At 37.4% G+C, this 27,108-nt stretch overlaps 1 protein-coding gene across 1 annotated transcript; it reads left to right on the forward strand.

Annotated features, from left to right (window-relative positions):
* Nucleotides 1-8: 8 nt before the first annotated feature.
* On the forward strand, nucleotides 9-26,107 carry CXXC4 (CXXC finger protein 4). The gene is made up of 2 exons (XM_004703291.2): nucleotides 9-560; nucleotides 22,098-26,107. Exons 1-2 carry the CDS (start codon nucleotides 9-11, stop codon nucleotides 22,140-22,142), a joined length of 597 nt encoding a protein of 198 aa, XP_004703348.1. The 3' UTR covers nucleotides 22,143-26,107.
* Nucleotides 26,108-27,108: the final 1,001 nt, after the last annotated feature.

Consider the following 27,108-nt stretch of genomic DNA (forward strand, 5'->3'; position numbering starts at 1 on the left):
GGACCAGCATGCACCACCGAAACGACTCCCAGAGGCTGGGGAAAGCTGGCTGCCCGCCAGAGCCGTCGTTGCAAATGGCAAATACTAATTTCCTCTCCACCTTATCCCCTGAACACTGCAGACCTTTGGCGGGGGAATGCATGAACAAGCTCAAATGCGGCGCTGCTGAAGCAGAGATAATGAATCTCCCCGAGCGCGTGGGGACTTTTTCCGCTATCCCGGCTTTAGGGGGCATCTCATTACCTCCAGGGGTCATCGTCATGACAGCCCTTCACTCCCCCGCAGCAGCCTCAGCAGCCGTCACAGACAGTGCGTTTCAAATTGCCAATCTGGCAGACTGCCCGCAGAATCATTCCTCGTCCTCCTCGTCCTCCTCGGGGGGAGCTGGCGGAGCCAACCCGGCCAAGAAGAAGAGGAAAAGGTGTGGGGTTTGCGTGCCCTGCAAGAGGCTCATCAACTGTGGCGTCTGCAGCAGTTGCCGGAACCGCAAAACGGGACACCAGATCTGCAAATTTAGAAAATGTGAAGAGCTAAAGAAAAAACCTGGCACTTCGCTAGAGGTCAGAGGAGATGATTTCTTGTTTCCCAGCCTCCCCCCTTCCCCGCGCACTCCCCTCTCCTCTCCCCTCCAGGGCTTCTGGTCCAGCCTCAAGATGCAGCACCCCTTTTCTGAAGCTTCATTCCGGTTGTAAGTTACTGTGGTAGGTGGAATGCCAAGGGCAAGGCCTCCCCGCCTGGCCTCCCTTCTCGCAGCTGCACCTCACGTGGAACCACCTCCCAGATGAGGAGGGAGCCCCTCCTTTTTCTCTCTAGGGGAAAAATATAATGTAATTGGTTTGAAAAATTACAAGTTTCACATTCAATATGGTCAGAATTCTCCCTTGGTGATTTAAAAAGCCACACTCCTCTTTTTTTAATTTTTTTTTTTTTTAAGAAAAAGGGAAAGAAAACAAACGCACCTTTGCCCAAAGGTCTGAACACATCCCATCTTATATATTGTTATTGACCAAGGGAGCCCTATGAGTGGCCCAATTCTAAGAGGGGCCTATGGGTGACACACAAGTCTATGTCTTCATAAGAAAAACAAAAAATGCAACAGTGGATAATTGAAGAGGGATTCAGATAGGGCTTTTTCCTCCTGCGCCTTACAGGTTTTTACACAATGACAATATACTTCCCATTTTAATTTCTACATCTTTTGTATTTTTTGAGTGTCGACTGGTGAATATTACCCTGAAATCTTTAAGGAGACAGGATTTAGCACCCAGTCACATTTTCAGAGAAGGTGATTGATGGTCATTTTGTTGAAACATTGTTATATATAGTTTCAGAAACTAATGATTCCTATGATTTGGTAACAGACAAATATCCTTTGGGCTCTGCCTTTGACAAAATAACAATTTTGTGGGCTGTCAAAAATTGTTCTTTACACTGAGCACTTTTTTTTAAATTGATAGACCTGTATGGTTAATAACAGTTTCGGTTTTTCCTATGTGACTTTAAATAGACAAGATGCTAATCCTCAGTAAAGTAGCCATTAACTTAGACTTCTAATTATATGAAATAGAAAAAAACTGTTTGGTGGAAATTTCCTCTGGTATCCTGATCAAAACACAATGAGGAATGGTGGAAAATTACAGGTAAAATGATTTGGGTGGTATATTATGCAATAAAATATATGCACAAGAAATTATTTCTAGCCCTTTGGTATTAAAATCTAGAGTAGGTGGTGAAATGTTCATGTGGGCATGGTTGGTTTAACTTTGAGACATTACATGAACTGGATTGTGGGCTAAGAGTGGTCCTCACAAGTTATCCTTAGAGGTATACCTATATAATCTTTTAAAAATTATGAATACAGCTTACAGGTGTTTTATTCAGAAAGAGCTGGGAATTAGGCTTCAAAAGAATATAGCACAAGAGTTAATGATCTCTGTTGCAGTGTTGAACATATGGAAAATATAGATTTTTAAAACTTATTAATACAAATCAAAACAAATAGCACTTTGGGTTTCTAAAAATTATAATTGTATTGATATTATTGTTGATTATGATCAATTCCATCCAAATACTGCAATGATTCCCTTCTCTACCCCACCCCATCTTTTTTTTTTTTTTTCTGAGAACTCCATCTCTTCATTCAGAAGTTTCACTTTACTCCAGGACAGTTTGTTGCATGTCCTTTGGCAACTCCATATGAAAGAAAATAATGCAGATCCAGGTGTTTTCTTATTTAGCAAAAATTAACCACCCACCCCCAATTGGGTGATTGGTTTATCATAACTTCTTTAGGTCTCTAACATCCAAAGGTAATGAAGAGTTAATGCTAAAATTTTCTGTTAATGCACACATAGCGCTTATGTGTCCTCATGGAATGTTGTCCTTAGAATTACAGAGTTGGTGTTGCTATTGATCCTCAGCTTCAGTTGGACTCATGGCCCTCTATCCCAATTTAAGATACTATGGTGCATATAGGCCACGGAATAATTCCGATTTGTTTGCTAAATAACCTACAGCACTTTCTATGTTGATGAATTGGGCAAAACAGATTTCACAAATCCCCCCAAAGTGACCCATCCATCACCCAATTTTCCTATTACTGCAAATAAAGTAATAGGAACCCCCCCCCCCCTCCCATTTTGGATGTAGTTCTCTGACAATCTTGCTATGATGTTTACTCTCCTTAGACATTTTGCTGCAGCACCCCATAATATCACCTTTCCTTTCCATTTAGAATTCACATACACAGGAGTTCTCTTGATCTTCAAATGGTAGGGTGTGGGGGACAGGGGAAGCAAGCATTTCCCTTTGTGTAATTCTTGAGTCTGGTTTTCTTATCTTCACTTGTAGACTGCATTCTATCAGAGGCTCAAAACTTAGAACAATAGTAGAAGACTAGATAGCAGAAAGAAAGAAAAGGCGCACGTAGAAAAGCTTGACTAAGATTCCATTCCAGTCATTAAAGGAGGCAAGGACAGCATGATTGCCTTAAGCACATATGTTAGCTGTAGGAAACCAGCTGGATTCATGTCAGAGTGACAGGTATAACCTGACTCAACCAAAGCTGGAGCAGTGTGGGTGCAGGTCTGTGAGAAGTCCGCCTGCTGACCTGGCTTCCCTCTCTCATTTGGTTCCTGTGACTTCTCATCTGAGGAGATGTTTTAGCTTCTGGTTGGACTCCCTGAGTGAGGGCGGGGATTTGGGGAATCATCATAGAAACTACCTGTGGCGTTCAGGTTTCAATTCAGTAGCTAGTATTCGTTGGATTAAAAATTATAGAAGCCAGTTAACATCTGGACCCTAGTTATTATTTGCACTCTTGCTGCCTCACACCTGTGTGCCCTTCTTCCCTTTGTCCATCCCAAAGACTAGAGGCATGCTAGATTTTCAGGGGAGTAAAGACAAACACATGGAGGTGTAGAAATGCCTGCCCACATTTCTAAAGGCCTCCCTTCTAACATTCCTTTTAAAATGGGTTTAATTATTTCCTAGCAGATCTGAGTAGTCTCACTTGAAAGGTATCTTAATGCCTTAGAAACAGATGTATAAAATCATATTCCACATGAGAGTAGTGCACCTAAAACATAGTTTTCCTATGATAGTGTGCCTGCACATTTGCACATGCCTGTGTTCATTTAGTTCATTACTATATTAAGACATTCATTAATTATTCAAAGTAGCTACAACAAATGCGGCATGCCTTTTGTGTGATAAAGCTTATTTAAGAAAAAAGTATACTTAAATGATCAATGTGTAGTTCCTAAGTCTCTGAACTCATCCAACATATGATTCAGAGTTGACTTGATGGCAGAGGTTTGGAGCTGTGAGCTATCTGAAGCATGTGGTTACATAAGAAATGCTTGTGATAATAAGTAACACACTTACCAGCAAAGGTAATTGTTCAGTTTTTATATTCACATCTTTATGTCTGATACTAGGTTCTAGTTTTTGTTGCTGTTTTGTTTTTAATATCCGGGCTCCAGGGATAAAGTTGTCCTATGGGCAACTCTGGCCTCTTAGTCCCTGAACATTGTTCAGGTGACATGATTGATCTCTGTGGGACAGCGTTAGAGACCACACAGATCTGGTTTCTCTCCCATTAGTTGATTTATGGAATTACATTCGTAAGCAGTGCCTCAGGAGGTTCCCCTGCCCCCACTTTTTGCTTTCTTTGCTGCAAGTTACACACCCCACCACAAGCGTTTTCCGCTAGCTGGACAACAGATTAGAAAGGAGCAAGTTACAGTGAATATAGAATGAGAATCTGGAATATCACAAAATATTCTTTGTTTTTCCTTTATTAAAGAGAAAAAAAATCTTCTGGTTTTATAAATCGGGTCACCAGACTTTTTTTCACAAGTTAGATTTAGCTTTCAAGATGTTGGAGGAAACCATTTAGATAGTCTCTGAAACTTACAACTTGATTTAGATGGGTATTCCGGGGGAATTTCTTTATACATACACTGTTAAGTATACATAATATATATACTTAATACAAATGGCAGTTGTACAATCTGCCCCCGCCTCCCCCTCCCCCATGCGAATGGCAACTGTAAAATTCTGGACCAAGCACACACTGCAGCCTATGCAGAAGGATGTCATCTGCTTCCTAAAGAAATTCACTTGTAGACCACACACATGAAAGAGATGTCACTCACATACCCTGTCTTTGAGTATGGAGCTCTGGTGTAGTAGTTAGCACACTTAGCTGCAAACCACGGTTGGGGGGTGGGGGTGGAGGGGTGTCTGTAAATGGTTTGAATGGACCAGCTGCCACTACAAGGGAGAAAGATATGCCAGTCTGCTTCCCTCAAAGATTATAGCCTTGCCAACCCCAGTGGGCAGTTCTACTCCCACTGCAGGATCTCTGAGTCAAAATTGACTCAAGGTAACCAGTTTGGCTTGGTATTTTGCTAGTTAAATAACAAAATCACTTAGTGGTTGGACATGTCATCAATTTTAAAGTTTGGCAATTTTATCTTTTAATACTTAGGGGACAGCGGGCATGGTTTATGCTTTAAGTGGAAGCATTCACCAGTTAAACCCTTTTATAATAATTTAAGAAGGAGTGTTCAATTTTAATAACCACACACTCCAGCATAAGCAAATACATATTTATTTTCATCTAAATTGCAAAATATGTTTTGCTATTAAGGGAAAGAAGTTATTGGTAAAATGCAAACAAAAAAAATTTTTTTTCACCATCTTAGCACTGGAATGTGCCAGTGGAATTATTATGCTAGTAATACCATATTAGCACATGGATTCTGAAGTTTAAATGATGAGGGGAAAAAACCTCAAAGTTCAGTTTTGACAAAAGCCATACAAGAGATTTGTGGCAAAGGTGCAATTATTTTACAACACTGAGATTCTCTTTTCATGATTAGCTTTGTGAAAATAGAGTCTACAGTGCTTTTTAAGGTACACATTGTGAATAATTCTTAGATTAAAAATAATATGCCACCCAGAACCATGCACATTATATGTAATCTTTAGATGGGAGTTAGAATAAAAGTAATTAAAACCATTTACAAATTACACTGTAACAATGTTTATTTGAAACTTAACCATCATTACTCAAAATGCAAATGAAGTTCACTAGAACAAATTAAACAAAAAAATAGATTTCAAATTAATAAAAGAAAATATTTGAAAAAATAAAGGAAATATGAGAGAAACATGCTTAATTAAAAACATTTTTAGAGGAATTGATTACCAATATTTTGGTGAATCTTTGTCATCTGATTTTCTGAATGGTAGGAGATTTTTTATAGTCAAACAAATATTGATAAACGCAGAGTCAGTCATCTGAGAAATCATCTGCAAGACTAAAAATCAAACGGTGTGTTGAAAGGATGAGTAGCCCACCCATATCACTAGTTAGCACATTGCTTACCAGGTCTGAGACGGAAGATCTACTGGGCTGACTCTAAATACCTTGGTAGAGTATTATTCCCGTATTATAACGTAAACCCTAACTACTTGAGAATTTCCCACTAAGAGGTTGAGAAAGTGCTTTTAAAAATGCCTTCTAAAGGAATTGGCACTCTTAGAGTTCACTGTTTAACCTCCATCAATCAGAATATCTGATTAAGTAGTACATATCTACCCAAAAAACCAAATTCCTCCAAGCATTTGCTGTCAAAAAGTTTAACAAAATGTTCTACTATTCAATAAAGTTCATGTGACATGATTTAGTTTCTTACATCTTTTTTTGCATACCTTACAAAATATTTCTAGAACTCTTGTATTTGTCATACAGAAATATCTAGTTAAATTAATAGGTTAAATTCAAGACTTATTAAAGGGTTATCTAAATATGCAAGTATGAGAATGACCAACTTCTTTTCATTCTTATCTCCCTTCTTATTTCCAGATTAGCTTTTGAAAAGAAAATTTGAATCCCAAACAGATGGTAAAATCTTTCATTTTGATAAAGTAGTGTGATTTTCAAGCACTTATTAGAGTGTAAAGTGATGTTGGTTGAGGGGCCTAGAGCACTCTAGTACATGCCACCCCCCCAAAAAAAAAATTATAAAAATATTTTTTCTAATCTGTGTCTATTTTGAGGAATGTGTGTGCATAATGTTGTCGCTTTGTTTGTGCTGCAGTGTTCCTGTTCTCTGCAGACTGCTCTAACTAACATTAGACTATGATCTAGAAGAATTTCAAATTTTCGTGAGAGGGGCACACAGATGAGTTTTGCTTTGTCATCTTGTGTTCCATCCCATGCAGACACCTGTGCTGAAATTGAATTCTTCTTCAGGGTAATCGAGCAGCCTCCCTCCATTCAGCATCATGTGTTTTCGGTTGTTTATTGAGTTATGTTGCTCCATGCTTCAGATGCGACAGCCATTTAATAATGTTGAAGACTTAGCTCTGCAGGGGCTAAAGGATCCCAGCAGGCTTGTTAACTTCTACTGTAAACTATTATGAGGAACATTCTTTTCCTCTGTGAAACTTGGGGGCTTTCTGTTAATTTATTTTAAAAGGATAAGAGTCCACAGCCAGGTCTGAGATCAAGCCCAGTGCCTTTCCCCTATTTTTTTATTAATATTCAGCCCATCAAGCATATGTTACGTTTCCCACTCAAAACAAAATTAAAACATGAACAGTAACTTTTATCAAAGAGTTTATATTAAAAAATGCATTTCCTTGGCTGGCATTGAATGACTATGTGAACTATTTATACTCAAAGTAACACTATTATTTTAAACTTTTTCATTTATTTAATAATTAAAAATTACATTATGCCATATGGCCACATCTTTAGGTAAGAGTTTGTGGAAAGAACTAGTAGTGTCAAGTTACTTGCCAGTTGAGCACTGTTTGGTCCATCAGCACACTAAAATACTAAATTAATGTATAAGGGAATTATATATACATATTTTATAGCATTACATCCTCAGAGTTTTCAGAAACTAATGTCCAAAGAGACAATTTTGTGGCTTTAAAAAAAAAATGTTTATTTTGATTATCTAGTTCCACAAAGAGTTGACTTGAGTTCACTAGGAGATAAGCCTGATAAACAAGTATTGGGATATTGTAGGATACTATAATCCTGAGTAGAAATAAAACAATTATATAATTTTTAAGATTAGTAAATTGGGATATTTTTTAATCAGAAGAGTATTTATGAAGTGAAATCAGTAAGCAATAATAGAAAAAGCGGGTGTTTCTCTAGGAAAAATTAGTGATACATCTAAAGGGCTTGGAATACTAATCAAGAAGGCGCTAAAGGGACCAGAAAGTACTTAAGTCAGGATGCATTCTAGTATAGAGAAGGGATTTTTACCAAGATGGGAATGGGAACTTGCTGTGCTTCAGCAGTTGTAGAAGTTTTTCAGAGAATGGAACATGTAAGAAAAAGGCATATAATTCCCCCCCCCCCCTCCCCCTTGATTTGAAATCTATACATTTGGCTTGGGCATTAGAGCTGATGGTTTAGTCAAGTGGAGTATCAGCTGAATTCAAAACAAGGAAAAGCAGATTTTGTTATAGCAGAAATTATTATTTTTACTTCAGCCCAGGAATCTTTTGGTAATGTGTAACTAAGGGAGAATCTTTCCAATTTTGGGGTGGGAAATGGGATTCCATTTGTGTCTCATCTGCATCACAAGTCATATTTCAGAGGGCATTCTTCAGGAAGTGAAGAAAGTGTCAAGCCAGGGAGAAAATTGTGCTGAAAGTACTGTGTCTTGCTCAAGGTCTGAAAAATAAAATAATAGCCCAAAGTGGGTGATCGATGGCATCAAAAGGCTGGAGATCAAATGGAAGGAAGAGAGAAAGGGACATATGCTTATAGACCTGGAAGAATCGTGGGCATTTCTGTGTACTTCAGCAGTTCTGACAAATTCTGGACAACTTGTATTTGCTCCTAAACTTTACAAATAAAAAAAAGATGAAGAACGAAAGAAATATAATTTTTAAAAGCATAGAAAACTGTATCAGTCTAATCGTGTGGTTGTTAGTGGTGGAAATGGTGATTGTTAATGATGGTGAAATCAGTAGTAGAAAAATAATTGTGCTGGCGATTACTTCTCTATAGGAAATCTTCTTTAGAGGTTAAATGAGATCGTTTTAATGGAGTTGAGTAAGGGTGAAAGACAGCGCTGTCCATTGTATGTAGAAGAGAAGGGAGAAGATGTGGCATCTTTTATTAAACATTAAATATTGTATTTATTTTACTTTTAGCTCATTAAAAAAAAACAACAATACTGATGTACTTCTGTGCCAAAGGTAATATATAGAGTCTTCTCTCTAAGACTGCAAGTTAAAGACTTAACTTCATTTATACAGGGCAGTACTTTTTTTCCCCTCATATGACTCTCTATACATGAAGAGGTTACCCTTTGGACTGCTACCACAAAAGGTCACCAGTTCAAATCCACGTGTTTCTTTGTGGGAGATGGACAAGACTTTCTGCTCCTATAAAGATTGACAGCCTAGCAAATTCAGTAGGTCATTTCTGCTCTACCTTATACGGTTGCTGTTAGATTGGACTCAGTGACAATGACTGACTGACTGAGTGACTACAGTACTGGGTTATGATATACAGTCTCAGGGTGGTATGAGTAGTGAATATACTTTACTGTTAACAAAGAGTTTTCAGGTTCAAGTGTACCCAGAGGCACCTGTGAGGCTGGCTGGTGACTCAGTATAGAAGTATTAGCCATTGAAAACTTAATGGAGCACAGTTCTAGTCCAGCATTACAGCCCAAAATGACCTCGCAGCAACTTTTGCCTTTGTTTTTTCTATGGTGTAGAGCAGTGTTTTTCAAACTACACAGCAATGGTTCATGAAATCAATGTGTTGGTTTACCGCCTGGATATTTAGAAATTGTAATGAAGTAGAATTTAACAAAAATATCTATAAATACATTACATTTCAATAGAGTAAATATTGTTAAACTTCCCTTGTGTAGATACATAAATGCATGTGAATGCATGTACTGGACTGTTAGGTAAAATGTATTTCTAACTATGAATTCAAGTCAAAATAAGTTTGAAAAACACTGATCTCATGACAGTAACAATACTATTTGACAAATGTGTAGTGAAGAAAATTATATTTCTATACAGAATACTGTTAAAAGGATAAATAGTAAAATTTTAATGTTTTTATATAATGTGTCTTTACTTCTTCCAGGCTATATGTTACTGAGTATATGGTATTACTAAACACCTAGTAAATCCTTTATAATTTCCATTTAACAAATTTTGGGCTTAGGAAAAGCCTGTTGTTTTCTAAGGTCTGTATTCAGTATCATGGATACATTTCTATATACATATATTTGTGTGGTAGATCTATAGACACTTGTATGCATGTGTGTATATGTATGCATATCTTGGGACTCAAACTTTATTTCTTTTTTTTTTCAAACTTTATTTCTAATATCCTTCTCCACCCCCAATAGCCATGTAATACCCTAATGCTGGTCCTCCATCCTAGTTATTTCATTCTCCACTAATATATATATTCTTAGTTTCACAGAACAGACACATTTAAAAAAGACATAATTAGAATTTTAGAATTCTTTGGAAACAATTTTAAATCTATTTATTAACCTCTAGATGCCATTATTCACACTTGGCCTACTTAATTCCCAGATTTAGATAAGCAGTAGACCCATATGATTGCTACCTACTAGCTATGTAGTTATGTGGTATAGGTTTTCTACTAATATTCCAGAACTTTTTAAGTAATCACAACAAAAAGAACACCTGCCTTAAGTATCTTGAGAGAAACATCTGTTATGATTTGTTTCGGGGTCTATTTTATGAGGCTGGGATATCCTCATTTCATTTGAGATGTACACACTTTCACTTGAATGAAAGAAGGTAGGGCCCAAGGGAGGAGAAAGAAAGCGGGAAGAGAAGTCAGGAGGAGGAGAGAAGTAGGACAGACGGAGGGCATCAAGTTATATCTCCTGACAGTCTTAAGAGAGATGCAAACAGTGCATTTCGGCAGAAAGATGCCTCACTCAAGATCATCTTGAGTCAGATTTAAATAAAATGCGAGTCAAAGAGTTAAAGTCTCACAATGTATAGACAGACTCTAAGGGTCTGGATTTAGGTTCAGCACACAAGCAAACAAACACCTCATGCCATGGAGTCAATGCCAATGCATTGGAAAGGGTGGAACTGTCCCATGCAACTTTCTGAGACTAACTCTTTACAGGAGATAGAAAGCCCGATCTTTCTCCCACAGAGTGGTTAGTGGTTTCAAACTGCTGACCTTGCCATTAGCAGCCCAGTGTGCAGCCACTAACCAGCATAGTGGGGAGTGGGTGGGGTGTCAGAATCATTCTATCAGGGTAATTGAAACTCACAAAAACGTACATGCGAAGACTAATGTTTAAAATAGTGGTGCTTAGGTAGATAGAGGCAGCCCAGGCCATGAATGACTTCTGTAATTGTTAAAACAGTGAAAATTTTGAATGACAATAAGGAGAAATCCCTGAAAGATAACTAATTAATGTAGAGAATTTATCCCAGGGGAAGGATAAAAATAATCTTGATCCTTGCACCCTGTAAGCCCTTTACCTATAAAAATACACCCTATAAGCCCTTTGCCTATAAAAATTAGATGTATTAATTTCTATTGCTAGTAACTGATGTAGATTGCTCTGGTGGTGTAGTGGTTTATGCCCACTAGTAACCACAAGGTCAGTGGTTTGAACCCACCAGCCAATCCCCTGGAGGATGATGGGGCTGTATACTCTGGCAAGGATTTACAGCAGTGCTTCTCAACCTTCCTAATGCTGCGACCCTTTAATACAGTTCCTCATGTTGTGGTGACCCCCAAGCATAAAATTATTTCGTTGCTACTTCATAACTGTAATTTTGATACTGTTATGAATCAGGCGACCCCGTGAAAGGATCGTTCGACCCCCAAATGGGTCGCCACCTGCAAGTTGAGAGCTGCTGATTTAAAGTATTCAAAATCCAAAAGGGCAGTTCTACTTTGTCCTATTTGGTCAACGTAAGTGGGAACTGAAGCGATGGCAATGTGTTTGGTGTTTGTAGCAACTTACGTGAATGTGACTGCGTTTGCAGATAGAACAGATAGTGCTTATGAAGAAACCAGTTTCCCTCCAAAACCAAATCACTGCCACGGACCCAATTCACACGCACAGCGACCCGTAGGGCAGAGTAGAACGGTGGCATTGGGTTTCCAAGACTATAGCTCTGTATGGGAGTAAACAGCTCCATCTTTCTCCTCCAACGGCTGGTGGTTTCCAGTTGCTGACCTTCCGGTGAGCAGCCCCATTCATAATCAGCCACGCCACCAGGGACCCATAAGAAACAGGTAGTTCACGAAAACTCCCTGGAGAGAGATTTCAATCCAAATACCCGAGGAACTGCTCTAGAAAAATGTGCACTGATATGATGATGGGGAATGCTTAATGCATAATGAGCAAAGGAAAAGGAAATGATTTTCTTGGTTTAGATTAAATTATAACAATCTCTAGCTATATGTCCTCTAACAAGGAGCACAGGTGGGTGCTGTGCCGTCGGTTGTGCCTTGAACCGGTAACCACAAGGTCGGTGGTTCAAAACCATCTGCCACTCTGGGAAAGAAAGATTAGTCTACCTGTTCCCACATAGGTTTATGCCATGGAAACCCTAGGGAGCAGTCAGTTTTCTTCTGCCAGATTGGATCACTGTGAGTCAGATTTGACTGGATGGCACTGAGTGTGAAGGGCAATCTATTTGATGGCAGTGAGGTTTGCATTTACATTTTTATAATTATATTAGCTTAAAAGAAAATTAAGGAAATGCATCAAGAAGTGTGATTTAGAATATAATCTGACTGTATGATGGCAATTGTAGTTATCAAGTAACAACCACAAAAAAGAATCGGACAACTCCAAAGTTACATATTATTCCCAGAAGTATAGTCTTAAATGACTACATTATTTAATTACAATACCCAATTGATCGAAAGAGTTGCAATTAATTTTCCCTAATTAATTTCTTTCAGTAATTCATGGGAATAAAGATGCTTTCGTTTCTAGACTGGGCATATTCCAGTGCTTAGATTTTTATCATAAAAGCTTTGGGCCAAATGGAGATCCATGGCCACATCTGTCCAAGATGTTACCTCACTTTGCCAAAAAGAAACATTTCTCTCAAACACATAAAGTGCTTTCGCTTTTTACGTGATGTGGAGGGGCATAAGCATTTCTCAAATTCCCAGAAAAATAATAACGAAAGAGAAACATCATGATGTAAAACACTCACATTGTTTAGGTGAAATGATTGCATTTTATTTGAACAAGAGTTAGCAGGTTGTGCAAGCCAAAGCATTGATGATCAGATTAGAAATCACTTCCTACTGTTTTCAAATGACCTTTTATTTTGTGTCATTTTATAGAATATGTCTTACTCCCTGGGGTAATGAAAAGGAGCCCTGGAGGTGTAGTGGTTTTGGGTTGGATTGCTAACTGCAAGGTCAGCCCTTTGAAACCACCAGCCCTCTGAGGGAAACAAAACAAAACAGGGGGCTTTCCACTCCACTAAAGAGTTCCAGTCTTAGAAACTCATAGAGGCACTTCAACCCCATCCTATCGGATCTCTAGGAGTCAAAACGAGTCCTTATGGCAAAAGAATGGGGAAAGTTTGCTGCCTGCTTTAGAATGAACCAATATTTTCAAAGTTGCCCATCAGTCTGCTCCTACAATGACAGCTTCTTCCTATGTTCATAGTCTATTAGCAATCATCTTTCCTAGCATGGTTGCATTCAACAGAAATTAGTAGAGGGGAGATATAATTAATGAACTTTCATCTGTTCCATTGCAATCCAAATATTTGTATATATTTATACAAATATAAGAAACAAGTATAGAAATATGTAAACAAGATAAAATAGATGTATTTCAATCATTCTTGATAATATAGTGTTGATTTTTATTAACCTAAGATGTGCGCTTCTGGTCCTAACTCACTTTTAATTTCCTTTCGCACTGCCTCTTTTGCACAGAGCGTGCCAAAACCCATTGCTGTGAAGCTTTTTCCAACTGAGAATAGCACTTCCCAGTAGGGTTTCCCAAACTATCATCTTTACCCACACTGTCGCATCTTTCTCCTGTGGAGTGGCTGGTGAGTTCACACTGCCGGCCTTTCGGTTAGCACCTGAGCACTTGACTGCGCCACCAGGGCTGTTCTCAAACGCATGTTTTTGTTGTTAGGTGCTGTGGACGCCATTCTAATTCATAGTGATTCTATGTACAACAAATGGAAACACTGCTCTGCCAGGCGCCATCCTCACCTATGTTGCTACATTTGCTACAATGTTGCGCCATCCTCACCTATGTTGCTACATTTGCTACAATGTTGCAACCACGGTCCATGTATCTAGTGAAACTCTTTCACTGTGTTAATGACCATCCACTTTACCAAGCATGTCTCCCCTAAGGGTTTAGTCTCTTCTAATACCCATCAGCCTTCTACCATTGAGTCAATTCTGACTCATAGTGACCTGTATACGTTTTCAGAGGCTCTAAATCTTTATGGGAATCACACAGTTCAGCAGTTCAGTGCTTTCCTGACAGTGCCACCAGTGCTCCTTGCTAATATCTCTAAAATACTGTATATCCTCGCATATAAGCCGAGTTTTATAGCACATTTCTTAACGCAGTTTTTTTGTGGTAAAATTAGTGCCTCTGCTGACATTCGGGTCAGCTTATACTCGAGTATATATGGTGTGTGAATCTCAGTCTTGCCATCACCGCTTCAAAGGCACTTTCTGCCTGTAATCTTCCAAAATGACTTGTTCTGTCTTTGGGCAGTCTGGCATATTGAACATTCTTTGCCCACACCATAATTCAAATGCATCAGTTCTTCTTCAGTCTTTCTGATTTATTGTCTAGCTTTTGCATGCATATGAGGTGATTGAAAATACTATGGTTTGGGTCAAGCTCACCTTATTCTTCAAAATGACTTTCCTTCTTAAGAATTGAGCTGCTAACCACAAGGCCAGTGGTTTGAACCCACCAGTGGCTCCATGGGACAAAGATGAGGATGTCTGCTCCTGGAAAGATATATAGTCTCGGAAATCCAAAGCTGGCAGTTCTACTCGGTCCCATACGGTCCCCGTAAGTCAGAATTGACTCCATCACAGTGAATTTTGTTTTATTTTATTTTTTTAATGCAACAGACTTATTTATGCCTAGAAGTTAAAAATATTACACCTATCGAGTAATTTTGGAAAAACACAATTTGTTCTACTCTCTTGGTTCATTGTAGTGCCATGAAATTATGTCTCGTTTTCCTATTTCCAAGAACTTTTACATTGCTAAATTACTCATTGCTGTGTTTGGTAGGTGTTGTTGAGCCAGTTTTGACTTTTGATTTAGACAACTTTCTTATTTGTTAGAATGCTGTTGGCTGAAGTGTTTTTACCAACATTCATTAACATATGCAGGACATGAATGAAGTGATAGACCTAAAGAGAGTAGTTACATTATGTACGAGAGTCAATATGAATCATAGTGCTAAATATGAGAGAACTTCAAAAAGTTCATGGAAAAATGGAATTAAAAGATAGAGTACATTTTCTTCGATCCTTTTGAAGGTACCTTGTAGGTCATTGTCCTTCCTAGCAACCCATGCACACCTTACCCTTTGAAGAGTGGTTTTTCTGACAACTCTGTTGTCATGTTGACTTGGCTTAGCACCTTTCTCCTAGAGTTAACATGTACACCCACTTTTCTGTTTATAGGCTGTACCTTGGTTTCCCTTCTAAAATCACGCTATCTTCATCTATTTAGACAGCGGTACTGGTGAGGGTGGTGGTGGAATATGAGGGCAAGGAAGACAAAGAACCTTTCTTTGCCAGACAGAGAAAAGGTGTCAAATGAACGTACTATCTCTAGTTCTCCACTCAGCTACAAGTGGCCATTTGGAAACTGGCCAAGTGGAATCTGCCTTGTAAGTGTATTTCAGGACGCAAATTGGGTGGTGAGTATTCTCCAATCACCTACTTGGGCCCTTTCCCTCTTTAAGCAGGGGCCTGACATTCCAGTTATGGTAATAATGTTTCCATTTATATCTGGATAATGCTCTCAATTTAGTGGTTAGTGGGTGAGCTGCTAACTGAGAGGTTGGTGGATCCCACCACTAGCCGTTCCATGGAAAGAAGATGTGGTGAACTGCTTCCATACATTTCACAATCTTGGAAATGTATGGAAGCCCTGCGGCAGCCCTGTTCTGTTCCTATATAGTTGCTACAAGACAGAATTGACTCTACATGCATGACCCAGATATATGTGGTATGGAACAGAACAGAAGCAGAAAATAGACATAATTTAGAAAGTTGAAGCTTTTCTGTTACTCATAGAGAACCCCACAGGGCAGTTCTTATCTGTCCTAACTGGTCACTGAGTCAGAACCAGCTCCATGGCAGTCAGGGAGGGAGTGTGAAGGGAGCTTTTATCGATACTTTTGGATAATTCTGTTACCATTACTGAACTTTTGAAACGTACTATTTGTAAATAGAGTATAGGTACATCTTTTTGTTCGAATTGTTTTAGGCAGGTGGCTCTAACATTTGGTAGGTATTATTTTATATGGTAATTAGTAATTATCTATAGATGTGAGGACATGTGTGTTTTCATGTGTACAACGTTGTATATACGTATTGCACTTTTTTCTTTCTTAAAGGCGGTTCTAACATTTTATCAGTGAAAAGTTGAAGATCTACATAACATTATTCTTTCTGTTCATCATTCTTTGTGAATCAAATCAGGGGGGAAAATGTAGTATTATTTTTGTTTTGTTTGCCTTTATTTTACTCTCAAACCCCCCTAACTTTTGTTCTTCGAAATGACATTGAAGTTTGAAAGTTTCATGTAGCACTAAAACAAGATATAATCAAATATTTAAAGGCAACCAATGAAGCTAGTATTACTTTGATCATATGTATTCATATGCTTTATACTGCACAATTTCAGTTAGTCATTGAGGTTTTCAGATGTGTGTAGTGTGTAAGCTCAAAGGCAGTGAGAGTTGTTTTTTTTTTTAATAATTTTTTTAAAATTAGAAAGTAGGTGAGGGTTAACATTTCAGATCAACAACTTTGTATTCATCACTTTTAAACAACTAATCAATGCCCCCATTAGTTTACCCATTTCGTGAACCTTGACTTCTCTCTCTTATGGATATACTCTCTTCCGTTTCACCCAAGTTAGCGCCCATCAAGTGTCTAACCCAGTGGTTCTCAGCCTTCCTAATGCCATGACTCTTTAATACAGTTCCTCATGTTGTGGTGACCCCCCCAACCATAAAATTATTTTTGTTGCTACTTCATAACTAATTTTGCTACTGTTAGGAATCAGCCGACCCCTGTGAAAGGGTCATTCGATCCCCAAAGGGGTCGCGACCCACAGGCTGAGAACTGCTGGTCTAACCACTACTTTCTCTTCCCTCCCCTCCCCACCCCCCCTTTGGCAGTCTCCAAAGTCTGTTCCTTTCAGCATGAAAGTCTTTGTCCTGTTTTTCCCTTATAAAGTGGTCTCATATAATATTTGTCCTTCTGTGATTGCTGATTCACTCAGGATAGTATTCTCCAGGTCTTTCTGTGCCATGACGTGCTTCGTGGCTTTCTGCAGCGAGAGGTCCCAATGCCCAGGCCCGCGCTGCCTGCCCAGGATCCCTAGATCCAGGTGTGAGATTTTCACAGAGGTAACAGCCTTAGAGTAGATTTTACAAGAGGGTGCTTTGGCACTGAAACTGCTTCAGTTTCAGTGGTTAAAGTGTACCTCACACCACCGAATGTGAATCAGAAGAGGTTTGTGTGACTTGTGCTTCTTAAGTTAATATTAATAAAAGGAGAACTTTTTATTAAGTAAGGAAAATGGCACCTCAGACTACTGATCGTAGCTTGGAAATCATGGCCTTAGAGCCATCCTGGTTTTACAGTTGAAATATGAAGGCCTAGAAGAATTAGTGAAATTAGAAAATATATAAAATATTGTAAATATATATTTAATAATAGTCCTGTAATTTCAATGTTATAATTATCTCAATTTTCTTAATTTTATTTTTTTAGTAAAATTTTAAAGTAAAGGCCAGAATAGAGTTATCTCTACCTCCTTGAAAACTCAAGTCTGCTGTCTAAAACTCATTAGTTTTAAGTTTAATGTTATAGTACCCCATTTTCCATATTATATCTAAATATGAATGCACATTCCCGTGTGCGTGTGTATATGTATATACACATATACATACACACACACATATATACCGTCTTGAGTTTTTAGGAGGTGAGCTTCCGCTAGATTTGACATCTTTTTAGAAGCAATATGTCGGAGTGTGCTCCATCTGGAAATACTGCCATTCACTGAGTGGCTGCTTCTTTGGTACCAAAAGGAGAGCAGCTCAAATATTGATTCTTAAGATAGCAGCTTTGGGAATTCTGATCTATTTTTGATTTCATAATGATATGTTCATTGCTGATTTAATGAAGATGAAACTGAGAAAGGCATCTCAGATCCGTTTAAATAATATTTGTATTTGTTTTTTTAGGAGTCCATCAAAAATGTATGTGTGCTTAGATTCGGCCATGCTCTCATTCAAGGAACCCCTTTGCTTTAGGACAGAAGTAGAAGGCATTCCTTTAAGTGTGACGGCCGTTTGATGTCTGGTTTGTGGAGAGAGAAATTCTCTGCGACATCTTGCTTTACGCAGAATGGGCAGGAGAACTGGAGGTGCAGGTTTCTCCACCGGCCCCTGGGAACAGGGCTGCTGTTTGTCAGGGTTTGCACCTGCATGAGCTGTGAAGGCTGCCTTAAACAATGCTGATCCACTCAATTCTATTCTTTACTTCCCTGCCCCCTTCTCTTCCAGGGGAATCTGGCTTTCCTGTCACTCAGGATAATGATTCCTTGCAAGCCTCACTGAGAAAGTCGCAGTAATCGCATCAAGAGTGTGATTCCCCAGCTGGGACTCTTGAATTTATACAATGTGAAGTAGCTGGCCAGGGTACTAAATGCTCCCTGTGAGTGTGAGGAGCCCATGCCCCATTAAAATAAAAGTCACTTTGTAAAGATAACCTCATTGGTTGACAGAATTTGGGAAGATGTATCCCGAAATTAGTGAGCTTAAATCAGAAATCTGTGATTTAGACCAGTATTTTATCTAGGAAAACAGCATTGCTTCACACCATTTTGTTAAAAGAACCCAGTCTAGGCCTAAAGTACATGTCCATTGAGGCAAATGAAAATTGGGTGGGAGGTGCCAGAAACACCAAGGCGTTATGTTATATTTTTGACCCTAAAGTAAAACTAAGAGAAATCTCACTTCAAATTTCTGATGAATGTCTTGGTACATCAATCGATGAATATATGTAGATTTTATTCTTATATATTTTCTAATAATTTGGCCATTTCCAAACAAATCATTTTGGGGTTTTGTGCTGTCAACGATCTTAGTGTGAGGAAGAGCTAATTTGTAAATGATTCTCTCCTGCTGCCTTTGGCCCTCCTGCAGCAGTGAACAATCCCTCTTGTTATACCTGCAGATGTACCTGCTCTTCACGTATGCATAGTCCAGTGTGTGCACCTATTATGATTCTATGTTGTGACGGATTAAGTTAGTATGGAACACCAGCTCGCTGCTTGTCTTTTCTCACTGTATTGCTTAATGATTTCTCAGTGCTAACAAGCAGGGGCAAGTGCTATCTTTTCCCTCACAACAATGGCCTTAGAAATCATGTGCCGTTTTATAAACTTTACTCACCCCCCCCCCCCCAGATCCTGCAAATAAAATTGAGTGGTGGAAAGGGAGCGCAGCAGAACAAACCTTTAAAAAGAGATTTAAATGTGTCCCTTAGGCATAAGCATTTCATCTCATTAAAAAAATAAAGCCCTGTATTTTTTGTTTTTGTTTATCTTCATAAGCATATGTTTATCGAGGAGATGCAAGCTTATGTAAGCACGTGTTTGTAATCTTGTTTCCATTTGGCATCTGAGAAAATGTTGGCATCCATGTCATATACTATGTACATAAATGTGAATGCATATACATATGCTTATTTTTCATATATGAATCTCTAACCATAGATCTATAATTTCATGGTTATGTTTAGATCTAACTTATCTTGTTAAGAAATGATTACATTTATATAAGTAGGCATACTTATATAAAATTTATTCTTAGTTGACAACAAGCTGCAAGTTAGCATCTGGTATAAATTTCTAAGTTTTCATTTACTGTGTATGTGTGTGTATGTAAATTGTGGCTATTGAAACAAAAGTGTTGTTATTATTATTTTTTTACTTTTTCATGTAGCTCATGTAATAATGGCTAAATAAATATAATCAGGATATGTAAATATTAAGGTGATCATTCAAAAGTTAATTTTAGGATCGAGTAAAGCAGTTTTTCTCACCAACTACATCAAGTGATTGGGACCCAGGCCTGGGTAATGAGTTGGAGAGGAGACTATAACACTGAGCTATGAGGAGCAGGGAGTAAAATAGTAATGATTGCTACTATTTTGAAAGGACAAGTAAATCTTTTTCTTTCTAAAAAATATTCCACAGATTAAATATTTTTATATATACATAGGAGAGTTTGGCTTAGATGAATTATAGCATAGGTTAAGTCAAAACTAAAATGTTAAAAACCTAAATCCACTGCCTCAAGCCAATTCCTACTCATAGTGACCCTCGTGTCATAGAGTCTATGGTGTTTGTGAGGCTGAAAATCTTTATGGGAGCAGAAAGCCTCGTCCTTCTCCCACTTAGTGTGGTAGGCTTGAACTGTTGAATTTAGGGATAGGCCAAGGCTTACCTGAGAGTGTTATTCAAGACTGTTTAGCATATGATGAGCTTGTCTTAGAACATTTTATTTTTAAATTAATTTTATTTGTAATTTTGGTTATGAGAATCGTATATAAATAATAGTCCATGTACATATTGAAAGGAATCTTTGATCTCCAAAATTGATATCTAATTTACATATTAATCAATTAATACATTTTCATTTTTACTATGATCCTGCAGTAGGTCTATGGAAGCCAAATACCTCATATGTGAGACTATAAATAAAAGATAACCTCAGTTCTTAGAATTCTTAGAGAACAATGTTTCATGTATGTTTGAAATATAAAAATTCATTATTAGATATGAATTTAGGAAAAAATGACATGCAGATATGTATACTTTTTAGCCATGCTAAGTTCTATGTGAGCTTGTTGACTGGCCTAGGAAATAGATCAAGTGTCTCCATTTGCCTTTATAGGGAACTACGCTTTAAGCCCACTTTTTAAAAATATGCATTCATTATATATTCATGCAATTCTGTTGTAAGTAAACCATGGGAATTCATGTAACAGAATAGGCTGAGGCATTTTTTAAAGAGGGATATAGCATGTGAATTACTAGATATGAGTATGCAGAGGAAGATCCAATAATTTAACTTCTGTTTATTAACCAAAAGCCCATAGTAACTATAAATGTCTTGTTAAAAGTATTATCCATATTGTTTGTTGGTGCTACCTTTTATTCCGTTGGAAACCATTAAGGTTATTTCTATGGTATGAAAGTATAGTTATGTTTTATTGAATATGGTTGGTTAGTATTACCCTGTTTAATATTTATGACATTACTGAGTTGAAAATGAAGGCTTATTCTATAATAATGATGTAGTTTGTCAGTATAATTCTCATTATGTTATATAAAGAAGTATGTTTAGTATTTGGTAATTGATAAGTGATAGCATTTCAGTTGATCCAATACTAGCTGTTGTCCTGTTATGAAAGAAACCCTCAAGAATAAAGAAATTACTTCACTAAGTTCTGATCACCAGCTTTTGGTTGCATGTGTGTCTATTCTGAATTTGAACCGGGAAAACAGTAATCAACATTTTAGCTAAATTTTTTTTTAGTATGTTTAGAGACATCTCTGGGTGGCTCAAATTGTTAAGGGCTCAAATATTAGTGCAAGGATTAGAAGTTAGAGCCTACCCTCAGGCATTTCAGAGGGCAGGTTTGGCGATCAGTGTCCAGAAGATGACAGTCTTGCAATCCCGATGGTGTAGTTCTGTTCCATATAAATGTGGGCTGCGTGGGGTAGTCATGAACGGGAATAGCAACATGGATAGGGACCCACCACCATCAAGTCTGGTGGATTTGAACAGTGGTTAGCAGCCCAATGCATAACTCAATACTGCCACTCGGGACCCTTTGGTTAGAGACAGGGTAATTCAAATATAGTTATTTTTATTGTCTATGATTCTTCTATCTCTTACTCATAGTGAAGGCTATGTACCGGTATATAGTAACCTTCCTTTTTACTCTGATATCTAGGCTGTTTCCTAGATTTTTTTTGACCAATTTTTAGGAATAATTTATACTCAATAAGTTAACATTACAGTCAATATTCGAATTTTTGTTATGTTGAAAGATTGAACATTTTTTAGTAAATGCTGAAATGTATAAGTCATGTATACTGATTATGCATATTAAGTATTACGTATATTGATGATCATCAATATACATCATTACGGATGTTGATGAAGTGTAAAGGAGAAAAGATTTGATATTGGCAAAGAAAGAAAGCTTAACTTGTTTTCTTGCTCTTTTTTTATAGAGAACACCTGTTCCCAGCGCTGAAGCTTTCCGATGGTTCTTTTAAAGCAGTAGCCTATCTTATTTTCAAGGCATTTGGAAGCGAAGGGCAAACTAATGTCTTGTTTTAAGAAACTGCTTAGTCCACCACTGAAGAAAATATCCAGATATTATTTTCGTTTTATGTATAGGGGTTTCTTCAACAAAAAAAAAGTTAAGAAAAAAAGACACATTAGAAGTAATCTTGGATTCCTGGGAATTGGCCATTCTCTTAACTTTCAGTACACTGATTCTTTGATGTAATGTAGATATACTAGTGAAGTTGTTGTCTATTTTGAAAGTGGCTGTAAAAAACAAGTTTGGGTAAACCCCTGCTGTAAAATCATGTATCTTTGCAAAGTACATATCTATACTTCATTTTCAAATATATGTGTTTCAGTACTGTAAACTGTACAGATAGCAGCTTGTATTTTGTGTGTTTAGACACAAGGAGACAATCATGTCTGAGCATCTATGGAGATTAACAGTTTGTACACAACAGTATGGTTCTGCGAGTTAAATCTGGAGCAATAAATTTTAGCTTTAAATATTTTTGCCAGTTGTTTCTAGAAGCAGCAAATACAGTGGTACTGTTTTGCCATGCATCTTTCCATAGAGACTTGATGCCAACTTCTACAAAATTAAGAGTATGTATGATGCATCCAGCAATGACCTTCAGTTGTATTGTTATAAAAGGGGAAGATGTTATGAAAGTTTAAATGAATCTTTTGAGCACTATATTAGAGTAGTGGTTATGCACTTGCATTGCTTACAAATGAGCTGTACAGAAGGGTGTACCTCCCAAATACTTAGTGTAGTTGACTTGTCTTGGATTGCACTGTAAGGCGGAGTACTCAAGAGTAGTTGGAACATGCAGAATCGGTTTTGTAAATTAAATACCAACCAACAAAAATTCCCAGTATTTTCTAGGATACAAAATAAAGAAAATATAAGATTTTTAGGTGGGGGTGGGGGGAATCCATGACCCTTTTTTTGTTTTATAGTTCAGTGTGGGCTCTATATGTTATTTTTTCTTTTTTCTGCTAAAAATTAAAGCGTAACATACCTAAATGTTTTAATTTCATGTACTATATTAGATTGCTAGTTTTGTTTAAAATTTTAATATACCAAGGCATCCTACGTTGAAGCATAGTTAGGTGTGTTTTTCAGTTATAACAAATTAGAGACATGCATAGACATGAGGCTTTTAATCATCTTTCCGTTTCTTTGCTTCCCAATTGAGCCAGTGTCCTTCCACCTGCCCCCTAAATGGAGTGCTCCATTGTTTCCACTCTTGTCACCAGAGACTTTCATTTCTGCCGAGGCAGGACCATAGATGCTGGAATTCCACAAACACAAGAGATCAGTGCCTCATAGGGCCTTGCTATCTTTTCATATACGATTTTATTTTCTTGTAGCAGTCAGGGTTCATAAGACTATCTCATTAAGACAAATATTGCTGGTGATGACATGAGACCTGAGCATTTTATTTCATTTCCTGCAAGACAATAAAGACTATTTTCTCATTCCAGAAGTGAAGCAGATTTCAGCAAAAATACAGAGGACCACAGTGACAGGCCACCACCACTTAGTGTTTCTCATCAGCTAGTAGGTATTTTAACCTACAGACATCCATTAGCCCATGTGGGGGTAAAAAACTGTTAGTGAAATGAAGCGTACAAAGAGGAATAATTTTACGCGAAAGGATAAGAGAGCAAGGAAGAAAACAGAAGTTTTAGACAGACTAGAAGATGAATATTTTAAAGCAGCCAATCTTAGTTTTGAATGGGAAATAAACAGTGGGGAAGATTTAGAAAATGAAGGAGCACTCCATTAGAGTATTGTGGGTGAGAATGGGTAAAGCACTTATAAATCCAATGTGAAAAAGCAATGTGACTTAATTTTCCCAGAGTCAGGATGGAAGATCTACAGTGAGGATCAAATAAGTAGCTTTTTGGAGGAAAAGCCTTTATGTGTTACACCTACCTATGTTTTGAGAAGAAAATTAAATAACCACAAACTAAAATGTGATGTATATTAATTCTGACATAGCTTTTTACTTGATATATGTTCCTTTGAAGCGTTCTAGTTAGGACTTCTATTTCTGGTGTGAGACCAATGAGATCCATGTAAGTTCTTCCTTGTTTCAATCTTCTGTTGCTGTCTTTTGCTTTTTAATAACAATTTGTTAATTAATTACAAGTAAGTGAAAAAATATGTTTACACTCAAATGGAAAGCCTGCCTTGCTTTTTGGAAAATGATAATTATTCTGACAAAAGTGAAGCAAGTGTTTATTCAGGCTATCTTAGGCATAATATAACATTTACAGATTTCATAGCAATGTACCGAGTCTACAACACATGCTACTGTTGCGTGTCTTGATGTGCTTTCATTTTTCATTTGTTTTCTTAAAGAATGAGTGACTCTGTATATTCTAAAATGTGGTGTTTTACATGTCAATTTTATTTTTAACACAAGAAAAGTGTTGGTTATTGAAATTGAAATGGAGCCTTTCTTTCATTCTCGTACATGTCTTTTTCCCCATGATGCTGTTCTTTTACAGTACTTGTTATTTTTATGTTTTTGACCAAGCTATTTATATATTGCAGGTACATGTCAAGTTCTAATTGGTGATGTTTGAAGAAAAATATTACTCTTCCAGCCTCCCTCTAGTTTTCTTCTCTATATGTCCATATGCTAAGAATTTGCAATATTTGTCATGATTCTAAAGAAGAGATTTGAAAGTTTATATATCATGAGATTCTAAAATGCTAATGAAACGGAACTTTTAAAAATTACTGTTTCAGATTCAATACCTAGAAGATAGCGATTAAAATAAAACTTGTGTGTACTACTCTTCATCTAATTTTTGAAAATTGTATAACACGTAAACTGAGGGGGCGGGGAGAACAAAACTTTCCCAGAGAGGTGCACACACAGTCTACGCTGAGTATGGGAGAGGAGATGCCACCACCTGTCGGCATTTAGAAAGAGCATAAAAGATACTTCAGACATTGGTACGTGGAGTATTTATTGGGGCAGAGGGCCAGTTTCCTTTTTGGTGGCCACTTCATGCAAGAACATTGCCCCACCGCCCTTTCTGCCCAGTCTCCAGATGCAAGTGGCTTTCTAGTGGATTCTACCTCGCTCGGTATCTGCTGAAGCACATTGACAAAGCAGAAATGTGTCCATCTTTGGGAATGAAAGTAATGACAGGCTTCCCCCGTTGTAAGAGTAGATACTCATTCCTCCGGATTGCTCAATTACTAACACCCAACTTCCTCCCAAACACATAGGAAGCAAGAGACTGCTGGGCTGACTATAAATTAATACTAAGCAATTCCCAAAAGAAAAACCGTGGTATATAAATTGTACAATTAACAGTAAAGCATATGAACTTTACACTGATGGTATCTGTAATCAAATAATGAAAAGGACAAAGCCGCTAAATGAACACGCTCTTCAGGGTCAAATGTATTCCACACAAAAAAACAAAAAACGTAGTGGGTCCTTGATCATGGTTAGATTCATAGTGATATCCAACCATGGGTTTTCATGTCATAGCTAAATATTTCAGATTTTGCTTTTAATAAATGCAGCAGTTTCACACAGAGATCTGTATTCCTGATGAATAAACAGACAGCTATGATCTTAGGAAAAATTCCAGTTTTCTCACTTGCCAGGGAGTCAGGAATATTCAGGAACGTGGGCCCCACCCAACATGTACTCCTCTCACAGTGTTCTCCTGTTTCTGAACTGTGCAGTTATCTATTACATTTTCTAATAGATATTTGTGTAAGGTGTATGTATGCTTGTGCATTTATTTAAAAACGGTTTTGGAAAACAGTGTATTTATTAAAGAAAATCACTTATGGGGCATGTACAAAACTGTAAAAAAACAAAAGCAAAAAAAAACCATTCAATTTGCCCAGTAAAGTTGTTTTTTGTGAAATTTCTGTGTTGTTGAATAAAGAACTTTAGTATTCAAACTATCTACTTTTCCATGGACAGATTTTATTTGTGGTATTTTAAGTAATGATCTTTAATAGACTCATGATCTAATTTTGTTTATGATTTTTTTTTTTTAAAGAAAAGGTTTTAATACTACACTGGCCCTTATACTCATGAAAAGGATGCTGCATATACATTTTTCAGAGAATATACCAATAATGTTTGATTTTGGTTTTCAACTCCAAAAATCTTTCTCATAAGTGTAAAGACAGAAAAGTGAAGAATTTGATTCTTTGTACTTTGTTGAAAGCTTTAAAATGTCCCATTGAGAAAGAAAAAAACCCAGCCAAACTTCTCTCCTTCTCCTCCATCATAACTGTGCCAGCAGAAAACAGCACATGCGTTTCTTGTGCCATCAATGACAAGTCCTGGGAATGGCACTTGAACTAATTAATGTGCGGGAAGAAGTGTAACACTGGAATTTTATCTTCAGCTAGTCCCAGAAAGACGCTGAGATTAAAACTTTATGTGTTCTCCATTTTAATTCTGGACTACTGTGGTCCACAAATGCTGCTTACTACTTCTTGCCGGTGGATGTGCTTGACACTTACTTTCAAAGTTATTCAGTACAAAGGTCTCATATATTTGATGCCTCGTGAATTTCAAGAAACATAGAGCACAATTTTATGCCTTGGAAATCGTGAACCTTCAAAGAATTGAAATATTCATGTCTATAGAATGTAATACCACATTAGGAGATCTCTGTATGTTTTATACATTTTAGATGTGTTCCATTAGCATAATAACACACAAAATATTTTGGTCATGCCAACAGACTTGGATTATTAGGGTGAGAAAGAAGAACTAGGTAGTTTGAATCAGAGAATTCCTGGATACTCAGCAACTTTTCAGGTAAGTCGCTATGTCACTTTGTTACATCCTGATGCAAGCCAACAGCAGCAATATGGTGAAAGTATAAAACTAGATTTTCAGAGGTAATATTTTCCTCACTTAAAATCTACAAGGATACAAATACTCGAAG

Source organism: Echinops telfairi, unplaced genomic scaffold (assembly GCF_000313985.2).
Source record: "Echinops telfairi isolate 266 unplaced genomic scaffold, ASM31398v2 ScPeMD7_7468;HRSCAF=8506_0, whole genome shotgun sequence".
NCBI classification, from domain to species: Eukaryota; Metazoa; Chordata; class Mammalia; order Afrosoricida; family Tenrecidae; genus Echinops; species Echinops telfairi.

Bases quoted from the DNA above. Each gene is read 5' to 3' on its own strand.
- CXXC4 (XM_004703291.2), top strand. From the start codon at position 9: ATGCACCACCGAAACGACTCCCAGAGGCTGGGGAAAGCTGGCTGCCCG. The intron at 561-22,097 runs GTCAGAGGAGAT...CTTTTTTTATAG, and splicing joins AACCTGGCACTTCGCTAGAG to AGAACACCTGTTCCCAGCGC.